This window comes from Lagenorhynchus albirostris, chromosome 3 (genome assembly GCF_949774975.1).
Source record: "Lagenorhynchus albirostris chromosome 3, mLagAlb1.1, whole genome shotgun sequence".
Taxonomy (NCBI): Eukaryota; Metazoa; Chordata; class Mammalia; order Artiodactyla; family Delphinidae; genus Lagenorhynchus; species Lagenorhynchus albirostris.
Genome location: NC_083097.1, coordinates 132,513,149 through 132,525,446, shown reverse-complemented (window position 1 = coordinate 132,525,446; position 12,298 = coordinate 132,513,149). Strand labels below are relative to the sequence as shown.

The following is a 12,298-nucleotide window of genomic DNA, read 5'->3' as shown; positions in this document are numbered from 1 at the left end:
CTGAGCATCTTCCACGTGCCAGGCACCACTCTCGGCCCTGGTGTAAAGCAGGGAACAAAACGGAAGAAAAAGTCTCTACCAGAAGGAGCTTATATTCTAGTGATGGCTGACAGAAAACAAAAGAAACAAATTCTCTCTATTAGAATGTGATAGGTGCTATGGAGAAAAACAAAGCAAGGAAAGGAGAAAGGGAGGCCTTCAAAGACCAGATCAAGCCACGCTTTCTCCTTCCAGAGTCTAACACAGCTTTCTGGGATGATGGACATGTTCCATACCTGCTCTGTCCAATACAACAGCCACTCATCATATGTGGATACTGAATACTTGAAAAGGCGAGTGCAATGGAGGATCTGCATTTTAAATTTTATTTAACTTTAATTCATGTAGATAGCCGTATGGGGCTACTGGACAGCACAGCTCTAGATTGTCTCAGCTCCTCCCTTCTCTAAATACCTCCTGTCAGGAGGCCCTCAGTTTAGCACATACTTAGTTTTGGGGTAGCTGTTCTCTCTTGAACCTGCCTTCCCGAAGAGATTTTAGGTTCCTCGAGAGCAGGTGCATGATGCTAATAACAGCAGCTGCCCTTTGTTAAACCTGCTCTGTAATGAGGGCTCTACAAACAGGGCACTTTACAAGCAGACCTTATTTATCCCTAGAGAAAACCTGTGAAATAGGCATTCTTTCCAAGGTAAGAAAACGGAAGTTGTCAGAGGTCTGAAATAACTAACAGAACACAGTCAGAATGCGACAGAACCCTGGGCTTCTCTGCCTTCGAGGCTCTCTCTCCACCTTCCCCAGATGTTCCCATCTCCCTCCCCCAGAAGGCCAGCACAGAGCAGGGCACAGGGCAGACCCTGGGCCAGTGCTCGCAGGCCTACTTATGAGGCTCATAAATACACGTGGAGGGCACAGAGTGTGTGGCAGGACTCCCACCAGGGCAGAGGGTGGTCTTAAAGCCATCAGCCTGCATTCCTGAATGGCTTCCAAATAAGCATAATAACCAGCTTGCCCTCTTACCTTTCATTCAGAGGAGGCTTTGGCTGTCTTTTCTCTTTTCCTCCCTTAAATGCTCATTCTTCTTGGCTTCCCAACGGGTCTCCCTGCTGCCACCCTTCTGCCCTCCTGCCCCTGACACCTGTGCTGCCCCCCACTTCCCATCCATCAACCACAGAGCAGCCAGAACACCTCGATCAGATCACGTCACCGGAAATCTCCAGCGGCTTCCCGTGGTGCTTGAAGAAAATCCAGGTGTTCTTCCCCTGGCCTGCAGTGCCCTGTATGAGTAGGTCCCTGCCTACCCTGCTCACTATGCAGCCTCCCTGGCTTCGTTCCATTTCTTAAACATGTCACGCTCCTTGAGGCTTCAGGGCCTTTGCCTTTGCAGTTCCTTCTGCCTGAAACCCTCTGCCCCTGGATCATCACCTGCCAGCCTCTTTCACATCATACAGATCTCAGTTCAAACACCACCTCCGTGGAGGCCATCCCTAAAGCTGCATCCATGTCGAAGATACCCTCCATGCCAGAGGTTCTTTAATTGTATTTTATTCACAGCACTTGTTCTGTTGTGTATTGTTAATTGTCAGTCTCTCCTCCCACCCAGAACCCATTCGTCTGTCCACTAGAATGTGAATTATATGGAGGGAGAGGCTTGTCTGTCTTGCTCACCCCAGGGTGGGTCAGGGGCACTACAAAGTGTTTGCCGAATGAATAAATAACATGGCACAGAAATCCAGTACCAGTGTCTAGAAGCGTGGGGACCTACTCAGGTGTCCTGGTCCAGACCCACCCTGACCCCTCACCTGAAAGTACATGAACTTCATGAGCTTAGTGACCTCCGGCTCCAGCACCTCCACTGTCTTCTCATAGATCTCCACTCGGTTGGGCTGCTCGTTGCATTTCACCTGTGGGGAGACAGGGGGTTTCGCACACCCTGGTTTGCCCAGGTGGTCCTGGTTCACACCTGCTGTCTTATTAACAGGGCCCGTTTTCACTGTTGAATGCACCTCATTTAGGATGATCAGTGGTATGGTTACCTAGTGAGAGGAGGCTGGGGTAGCCCTGTCTGACATTCTGATGGGGGCAGAACTGCTCCCCAGACACTGGCTGCAAGAAAGAAACCAGCTGGTCCCCAGAACAGAACCCTCCTCCCCTTCAGTCTGTTCTGTGCCCCGCCCATGAGCTGTACACACGACTACGTTGAGCCGCACAGTCTCCCTCCTGCCGCCTTTGCCCCACTCCTACCCCAGTACCCCCTACTCCTATGTGGGGGCCGCTGCCTGATCCTAAGCAGAGAAAAGCGTTCTGTCCATGGCTCTGGATGCACTTGGGACAAAGTCCCCTGGCCATACTTGGGCCCATTAAGAAGCCCGTTTTCTCTGCCCAGTGGTTTTCAGCACATCAGAATCCCGTGGCAGATGTGTTCACAGCCTGCACACCCAAGGCTGCTAACAGGTCACTGAAACTGGACAGTGAGCAAAGGGTAGTGAACACAAGGACATTCTTCACACTGTTGTATAGAAATTCTTAAAATGGAAGCGCCTAGCTAAACATCCAGAAGTCGATGATTAAATGGATGAAGTATGATGCATTCATACACTATCATCATGAAACTGTTAGGGGCAATGAGATACATCTCTGACCTGAGGTGGGAAGATTGCTACCATAAACTGATGGCTGGAAACAGCTGCAGGACAGGAAGGGTAATTTAATCCCATTTTTATTCAACAAAACACAAAACAGTGTGTGTGTTTGTGTATCCATATATAATACAGGTATAGAGAATCTGAAAGGGTGCGAAAACCAAGCTGTTAATAAGTAGTGAGCTCTTGGGGTTAGGATTGGGAGCAAGGTAGAGGAATGGTTTCTGTTTACACACCTGTGGCCTGTTGATTTGGTTACAGTGGGACCTAAGAATAATATGATAACTATGATAATGGTAAAAATAATATCTGTGTGTGTCAACATGAAAAATGTCAGTGATAAACAATACTGTGTAGGGCTTCCCTGGTGGCACAGTGGTTGAGAGTCCACCTGCCGATGCAGGGGACGCAGGTTCGTGCCCCGGTCCGGGAAGATCCCACGTGCTGCGGACCGGCTGGGCCCATGAGCCATGGCCGCCGAGCCTGCGCGTCCGGAGCCTGTGCTCCGCAACGGAAGAGGCCACAACAGTGAGAGGCCCGCGTACCGCAAAAAAAAAAAAAAAAAAAAAAAAAAGAATACAGTGTAAAAAATTCAAGCGGCAGAACCGTATAAATAGGAAACTACACACTTTTGTAAATGACAATAATTTACAAAATAATAATCACAGAAATATTCATGATGTTTGAGGAAAGAGAGCCAGATGACTATGCAGCAAAGCGTCCACAGTGACTATGCTTTGGTGGGAGGTGGGGGATTTGGGTGGTGGAGGGAGGGGTGAGGATGTCTTGCTTTTTACTTTCTACCTTTCTGCAGCGGTTTGGGTGCTGTACAGTTAGCATATACTGCTTTCAAAGGAAAATAATACTGAGCAATTTTTAAAAGCTGGTGTCAGTTTTACGGGATGCTCTCCGAATGTTTTCAGCGCACCCCCTTGGGTAAGAGGCCCTGGAGAAGGTCAGTAATCTGGACGGGGGTGGGGTGCAGGGTGGAGGCACCCCCTGAAGGGGCAGGACTGTCTCACCTGGGGGATGGCCCGGGAACAGCTGCGCCAGGTGTATAGCATGACCGCGTACTCGTGCCCTTCCTCCAGCATTTCATTCTGAAAAGCACAACATGCTCAGCAGGGAGAAACTGCTCCGGCGCCACAAGACTTTTCAACAGCCCCCCACTCCCAGTCGTCGCAACTCACAGTGTGGTCTATGGACCAGCAGTGTCAGCATCACCCGGTGGGGTGGGGGTGGGGGTGGGGCTTATTAGAAATGCAGAGTCTCAGGCCCCTCCCTGGGCCTATGGAATCTGAATCTGCATTTCAATAAAATTCCCAGGGGACTCACACTCCCAGGTGCACAATAAGTTTGAGAAGCAATGGCCTAAATTATCCCCATCAGACACTCAAGGGCTCTACAAGCAGGACACACTTTTCAAAGACAGATGGCTACCTCAGAAAGGAGGGGCAGATCCACTAGCTCCAACAGCAAAAGCTGTCCCAGATAAACAGTTAGCAAGAAAATAAGCAAAACAGTTTGTACAGCAGATAGGTTAAAAAACACAGAGTAATAATTATGAAAGTATATTATTGTGTATGGAAAAATATTTTGGTGGAATACATACCACAACTATGAATAGCAAGCTCTCTGTGGGGATGGATAAACAGGGGCTTTCGCTTTTCACATCGCACGGTACTACAGTGTCTGCTCTTTTATAAGAGCCCACTTTACTATTTCATAAGCAGGAAGACGGTTAAGATTAAGATTTTTAAAAATAATACAGAGCAGATGGCAAAACTAACAACAGCACGAAAAACAAATCTGATGACTCACCTCACCTAGTAAGTGCTTCACTGGAAAGAGCCCTAATCTCAGTGTCCAAATATCTGGGCTGAAATCCCAGCTTCATCACTTAGCCCTTTGGCCTTCAGGAAGTCACTTAACCTAAAATTCTCCATTTAGTCATCTGTTTAATAATAATGTTGTAAATAACAACCTCAGAGAATTTTATGAGAATTAAATACAGTACAAACATACATACACACTAGGTAATCTGTAAAGGGAGTTAAGAGTATTACTAGGGAAAAGACAGTCTGGCAGCTCCTCAAAAAGTTAAACACACAGTTACCATATAACCCAGCAATTCTGCTCTGAGGTATGTATCCAAGAGAAATGAAAGCATATGTGCTCACAGAAACTTCCACACTTGTTCACGGCAACATTATTCTAATAGTCAAAAAAACAGAAACAACCCAACGGGTGAATGGATAAATAAAATGTGGTATAGCCATGCAATGGAATAGTACTCTTCTGTAAAAAGGAATGAAGTACTGATCCATGCTACAACATGGACAAACTTTGAAAACATTATGCTAAGTGAAAGAAACCAGACACAAAAGGCCACCTATTATATGATCCATTTAGATGAACTGTTCAGAGTAGACAAATCCATAGAAACAGAAAGTAGATTAGCGGTTGGGGGAGAGCAGAATTGGGAGGGACTGCTAAAGGTTTGGGGGTTTCTTTTTGTGGTGATGGAAATTAGATAGTAGTGATAATTGTATAACACTGTGAATCTACTATTAAAACACTGAATTGTACACTTTAAGTGGTGACTTTTATTATATGAAGGACGTCTCAAAAAATACAATAAAAAGAGTATTACTAGACCATCTCTTTTGTGAATGTTTGTATAGATACAAAAATGAACCTTTACTGATTTATCTTTTATCCCACACATCGTATCTATTTCATAATGTCTTCCTAGCACAAGATCAGATTTAATTTGGAGCTTATTACTTTTTAAAGTTTTGTTTTCAACAGCAAATGTCACTGACGAGTCACACTTTCAATTCTTAATTTACAGAACTCTTTAAATCAGTAACATGTTGTGCTTGAGACCACAGAGAACCAAGAATCAAGCCTGTGGGTCTCCTGCTGCCGTTGCTTCAGAACACGTGTCAGAAAAGGGAAGTGACAGTAATGCATAGGGAACATGTGTCTACTTATCAGCACTAAACTGCCCACTGGCAGGTATATTCCCATTCACTCATCCAGTGAACCTTTCACTGAGCGCTCACGGGTCCCTGGCTTGGTGCTACGTGCTGAAAACAGGCCAGTGAACAAGAATGATGTGGACTCTGCCTTGTGGACAGTTCAGCTGACCATCAGTCAGATTTGTTGTATAATCATGCCTGGAATGTAGAGGTCAGGATGGTGTGTTGGATGGAGCTTCAGGAAACTTGAGGTCTGGTCCTGGCTCTGCTTGGACCCAACTTTTACCTGCACAATGTCATGGTTTTCTCATTTAGAGGCAAAGAGTTGGCCTAAATCACTGGTTCTGAGTCCTGGCTGCACGTTAGTCACCTGGTCAACTTTGAAAATGCCTGATGCCCAGGCTGGGCTCCACTGGAACGAAATCATTATCTCTGGGGGAGAGGCCCAGGCATAAGTGTTTATTAATGCTCTCCAGGTGATTCCAACGTGCAGCCTAGGTTGACAGCTATAGGACTAAGGATCTCTCAAGTCCTTTACCTTGATAAGATTCTGTAAGTCCAGGATTTAAACCCAATGTGAGTTCAGATCAAATTTCAGATAGTGACAGACTGTACCTCTCAGCACTTATTTGGACACTCAGCCCCCATCTCACCCCCCAGCAAAGAACCCTTGACTGTTCCTCATAGGTGGTCAATTACACAGTGGTCAATTACTCCTCTTTTCTCTGGCTATCCTGCCTTTTGAGAAATTCACCTTGCCCCAAAGTGGGCAGGAGAAATACAAGAAGATGAACATCTACTGAAGCCTCTTGCTGCTGATAAAACTACTCTACAGAAAGATTTAGCAAGGTACAAGGAGGAAATTGTTGAGGAAGTGAAGTTTTGGCATTATCCACGAACATCATCGGTACACCCTATTTGAGACCCTGCCTAAAACCAAATCAACACTATCCCTGTGTTGGTAGAACAGTGGCCCCAGAAAGATGTCTGCATCCTAATCCCCAGAACCTGTGAAAACAATACCTTACACAGCAAAAGGGACTTTGCAGATGTTATTAAGTGAGCAGCCTTGAGATGGGGAGGTCATCCTGGGGTATCTGGTGGACCCAGTGTAATGGCAAGGGTCCTAATAAGTGAGAGGGAGGTGAGAGAGTCAGACCAGGAGTCGTGAGGATGGAAGCAGAGATTGGAGTGGTGTGACTGCTGGATGCAAGGGGGCTGAGTCAAGGAATGCGGGCAGCCTCTAGAAGCTGGAAAAACAAGGCAACAGATTCTCCTCTAGAGCCTTCAGAAACGAATGCAGGCCTGCCCACACCTTGATTTTAACCCTGTAAGATCCCATGCCAGGCTTCTGACCCAAAACACGGTAAGCAGATAACTTTGTGTTGTTTTAGGTCACCGAATCTGTGATAATCTTCTGTTCCAGCAGCCACAGAAAACGAATACAATCTGCCTCCAAACCGGCCCTTCCTCTGACTTCCCTATTGGTGTCCCTGACCTGGTATTTCCAGGAAACCTCAGTCAGCATCGTTGTCACTCCCATGGGCCCCAGCACCCAGCACACTGTGAAGCCAGGTGGAGTCAACCTCCAGCGCCTCTCGTATCCATGTCCCCTTAGCCATCCCTCACACCATTGCCCTCATCCGGCCCTTGACGCCTCCAGTGTAGATAACTTTAGCTATCGCCTCACTCATGCCTCCTTACCACTTGTTCTGCCCAAAACTGACAAATGAAACTTATTCCTCACGTGTATTTCTGTTCACATTTCTCCCATCAATGAAAAATTCCCATTGCTACTGATTTTTGATTAAATGAAGTAAAGCCCTCTATTATGGGCTGACTTGTGTCCCCCCGCGAAATTCATATGTTGAAGTCCTAACCTCAGGACCTCAGAATGTGACTATATTTGGAGACAGGGCCTTTAAAGAGATGATTAAGTTAACAGGAGGCCATTAAGGACCCTCATCCAATCTGACAGAATTTGGACACACAGAGAGACACCTTACACGTGCCTGCACAGACGAAAGACCATGTGAGGACGTCGCCAGAAGGCGGCCGTCTGTGAGCCACGGAGTGGCCTCAGGAGAAAGCAACCCTGCTGCCACCTTGATATTGGACTTCTGTCTCCAGAACTGGGAGAAAATAAATTTGTTATTTAAGCCACCCAGTCTGTGGTATTTTGTTATGGCAGCTCTATCAAACGAAGACAGCCTCTATGCACTGCCCCTTATCTAATTTTTGATAAATACCACCAAGAATTTCCCTATATGTACTTCACAGTCCAAACCCAGGCAGTCTCTGTGCCTTTTGCCTCTGTGCCTTTCCTCATGCTGCCTCCACCAGCCAGATGCTCTCCATCTCATCCCTGACAGATAAAACTCTAATTGTGTGGGACAGCAGAGGTCAGTGGGAAGAGATCAGGGCTGGGAATCTTAAGTCCTGGATTCTAGGTTCAACCCTGTGATTTACTGATTGTGGGATCATGAGCAACCTGCTTATTAACTTCTCTAGGTCTCAGTTTTCTCATCCCTAAAATGGGAATAATGATCTCTTTGCAAGTCACAGGGCTATTATAAGGTTCCAATGATACCACGTATAAGAAAAACATATAGTTTAAAGTACCATTTATATATGGTATATATATATATATATTACATATATATTATGTATATATAATAACCATATATTATATATATGTGTGTGTGTGTGTGTGTGTGTGTATATATATATATATAAAATATGTGGTTATAATGTGTGTGTGTATGTACAGTATACAAGCCTCTACTCAAAACCCACTTCCTTCATCCATCTTTCTCTGAGCCTCTCAGGGCCCCTTAAAGACTTTGAACTTTCACCATGCCTTTTACCTTTAACTTTGTATATTTTTATTTGTTTGCAAAGAGCCATCTAGAGCACAGGTTTTGTAGTCAAACAGATTTGGGTTTAGCTCTGCCATTTGTCAGTGGCAGGACCCTGAGTAACTTTAACTTTAACTTTTCTGGACCTCAGTTTCCCCCACCCATAAAATGAGTATTGTAATAGAACTTTCTTCAAAGGGTTGAGGTGAGGATTAATTAAGACAATGCATTTAAAATATCTGCACATAAAATGTTCAATAAATGGTAAGCCTGTCTATTTCTACTTGACTCATTGAGAACCAAGACCAGCCCTATCTGTCCTTGCATATCCCCCTCTCCAGCATTTAGCAGGGTCTCTCCAGGTACCAGGTACACAACATTTACTGAATGAATGGGCAGGGTGTGGTGAGACAGGCTTTAGGCTATCGCTGATATAGTGAGAAAGGTCCACTGAGCCACAGGCAGAACCTGTGAATGAGAAATTTGGAATTCTTTAAATGTCAGCGATGCATGAGGATGAAATCAATGAAAGCCCAAGAAGGAAGGGTACCCTCACAGATGGGTCAGACAAAGACCCATCAAACAACGGGTCCCTCTGTGTGAATGATTTAGGCCACCAGTAATGTGTTACTTCAAACCTTTTCTGAGAAACTTTGTGCTTTGGTCAAGGGCCAAAATTCCACACAGCCAGTAATCTATCTATAAAGCATAAAAAAAGGCAGGATCTAATCAACTGTTAACTCCCAAAGCTAGAGAAGCTCAGGGAAGTGAACAGTGGGAATAGAGTTCCGCCCCAAAGGTGAGCAGGATCTGCAAGGCTGGAAGATAGGAACAGTGTGCCTCCAGGCGCTGAGAGGGGATGGGTGGGGCATGAGGATGGGCTTGAGGAGATGGATCTGAGGCAGAGTGTTCTTGGAACAGCTGAGCACATGCCCCTGGCGAGAGAAGCTGCCCACAGCCCCGCCCCCACCAGCAGGGGGCACGTCTGTCCCTGAAGGTCACAGAGACTTACCATGCTGGAGTGGACTGTAGCCTGCTCAATGTACCTTGCAATGCCTGTGACAAACGCATTCCTGTCCTCGAAGTTTGTGTCAAAGTTAGCCTGCAGGAATTAGAGAACAGGAATACTTGGTGGTTGGAAAACAGGTTCAAGGTGGCTGGGTGTCCAGGGAATAAACTGCTGCCAACAAATGCCCGAGTTCTCTGTGGAAATCTATCCCCACATCACCCTCTCATCTTCCGCCAAGAAATCCCACCCTGAATCCCACTGGGCAGGAGCTGGCTACAGCCAGGGCCTGCATCTGCTTCCCATGGGTCATCAGGTTTACCCAGGGAGCCTCGGAAGTAAAGGCTTAAACCATACAAGCCTAAATAGCTCTTAAAAGTGAAGACGTGTTTTTTGTTTTTTTTTTTTTAGAAAGAAGCAGACTCACAGATATAGAGGAAAAACTAGCGGTTACCAGTGGTGGGCAAAGGGAGGTACAAACTAGTGGATGTAAAGTAGGCTCAAGGTTGTACTGTACAACACTGGGAATGTAGCCAATATTTTGTAATAACTTTAAAAATTGTATAAAAAAATTTTTGAAAGATGAAGATATTAAAACAAAAGGTGAAGAGGTACACTGCTTTGATCCAGCAGTTGCAAAAATACTTGCCTGAGGGTGCAGATACATCTGTACAAGAAAAATAGCTGCAGTATTTTTTTTAATAAAAATACTGGAAGCCATCCAAATATCCATTAACAGCAAAAAGCTAAATAAATAATAGTATATCCATACAATGGGCTCATCTTATAAGTACTATGTGGTGGTTAAATACAGTGTGGTAGCATAGCAGTATTGTCAGGAAAAATACCCATAATAAATTTTAAGTTAAAAAAGCCAGATCATAGAGCAACATAATACAGTATCATTCTCTTTTGGTTAAAAAAAAAAAAAAATTATACATATACGTGGTAAAAAGGTGTGGGGGTATATATATGTGTATATATATAGACACAGTTACAGGAAAATTTTTATTTGTTATAAATACTTTGCTGCATTGCTATTAATAAAAAAGATATTTACATAATTAAAATTTAATCTGGGTTAGAAAATGTGAATAAACCAAGTGGATAAGCTGAACCTTCAGGCATGTGCATAATAAATCTAGCCATTGAATGAAATTTAAAATAGACTATGCGTTTATATTTGGTTTCATTTAGCAGTCCAAGAACTTTCAAAAGGTCAAATACAGCTAAAAAGCTAAAAATTTCCAACTAACTAATTCTTTCATAACATGGTATACTTGCCCAGCACACCCAGACAGGGTCTATTTGCAAGGATGACTACTGCTGCACGGATGCCCTTCCCACCACGCCCAGGTGGGATCTCGGTTTTGAGCAATCCGATCACAGTTTGTCACAAGCTTGCCTCTCAGGCAAAAGCAAACAACTGTGACTGGCTTCCCGGAGCCATTATCGGCTGTGGGGAGTTGAAGACCTCTTGTCACATACATGAAGGAAAAGTAATTACCCAGGCAGGCTCTAGGGGTTTCTAAATTGCGATATTTAATTCATGAGGTCAGAGCTGCCAAAACCTTGGTTGGTGCTGCAGCAAGAACAGCCGGGAAGGTATTTGGGGTCAGAACGGATCAACAAGCCTTCCCCGAGGGAAGAGAAACAGCCCTGGTGTACATTTACTAGCTTATCTATTGCTTACACTCAGCTCCACCAGCGCAGCAGGGACTCCATCAGCTGACGACCCTTCACCTTCTAGATGCAGGCATCCCACTTCCCTCTGCCTTCAGGGCAAACCCTCTCAGGGGATCCCCAGAATTCCTGATCCCACCCCCCACCATCTGGCCCTGGTGCTCTGGGAGGACTTAACCTGGTACATGATGGAGGAAGGCGGGGGTTCGATGCATGGCTGCTGGTCAGGGAGGGGCAGCTCTTCCAGCAGGTCCACGTTGGACAGGGCATCTTCCAGGGTGACGTGGGTGGTCATGGCGGCAGTTTCTGTTGTCCGCACTGGGGGGGATGGAAGAGAAAGAAACGGAGAGTTTCAGGGGCCTTCAAACACTTCTCCCAAGCTCACCCTGTCCAGGCTCCTTCCAGAGAACCCGGGGAGTTAAGAAACACGCACCGAGACCGCTTCCACTTGCTACTTCTTCCCGTGGTGCCCTCAACCCGTGCCTGATATCTGAGGATCTCTGTACAGTTTACGAAGTACTTTTTTATGTCTATTGCCTTGACTGAGCCTCACCACAACCCTCTGATGGCAAGTGGTCTCATATCCACATAACTGATGGAAAAACAAGGCTCAGAGAAGTTATGTTGACACTCATACAACCACAGTGACCAGGAGCAAAGGACCTCAAATTATGCTTGACGCTAGAACACGGGCCAAAGTCAGCCTCCAGTTTTTGTTATTCAAGAAGATATTTATCAGTTCCACTCTTAAATTATTGCATAACACAAACATCCATGACTGAGAGAGCCAAGGATTATCAGCTTGAAACCAGAGTGTGAAATTAAGCTGGGAGTCAAAGAATTCAGACTCCAGCAAACTTAACCTTATTTGCAAAAACATTAGAGCCACTGTCTTCCTTGGCCTGGACATATGGTATGTTTTGTGAGCCACACCAAACAAATCAGCCCAAAATGGACATTTTTGTGTCTCAGGCCCTGGCAGACTACAGCGGGTGTGATGAGAACTTTGCCAGGCAGTGAAGCTGAAGAGGTTCTAAACAGCACCTACCTAACAGGAGCTAACTGCTATTTTAAGAACTCAGCACTCAGCAAACAGAATACTCATTTTTTAAAGCATACGTGAAACAT

The 12,298-nt window shown here is 45.3% G+C and overlaps 1 protein-coding gene across 1 annotated transcript in view; it reads right to left on the bottom strand.

The window, feature by feature from the left end:
• CYFIP2 (cytoplasmic FMR1 interacting protein 2) overlaps nt 1–12,298 on the bottom strand; it is a 131,509-nt gene that overhangs the window by 102,641 nt on the left and 16,570 nt on the right. The window contains exons 2-5 of the mRNA XM_060144126.1: nt 11,349–11,488; nt 9,494–9,583; nt 3,662–3,739; nt 1,800–1,901 (exon numbers count right to left, since the gene is read on the bottom strand). Of these exons, the coding sequence (XP_060000109.1) occupies nt 1,800–1,901; nt 3,662–3,739; nt 9,494–9,583; nt 11,349–11,465 (387 nt within the window). The 5' untranslated portion in view covers nt 11,466–11,488. The remainder of the gene's footprint in view (nt 1–1,799; nt 1,902–3,661; nt 3,740–9,493; nt 9,584–11,348; nt 11,489–12,298) is intronic.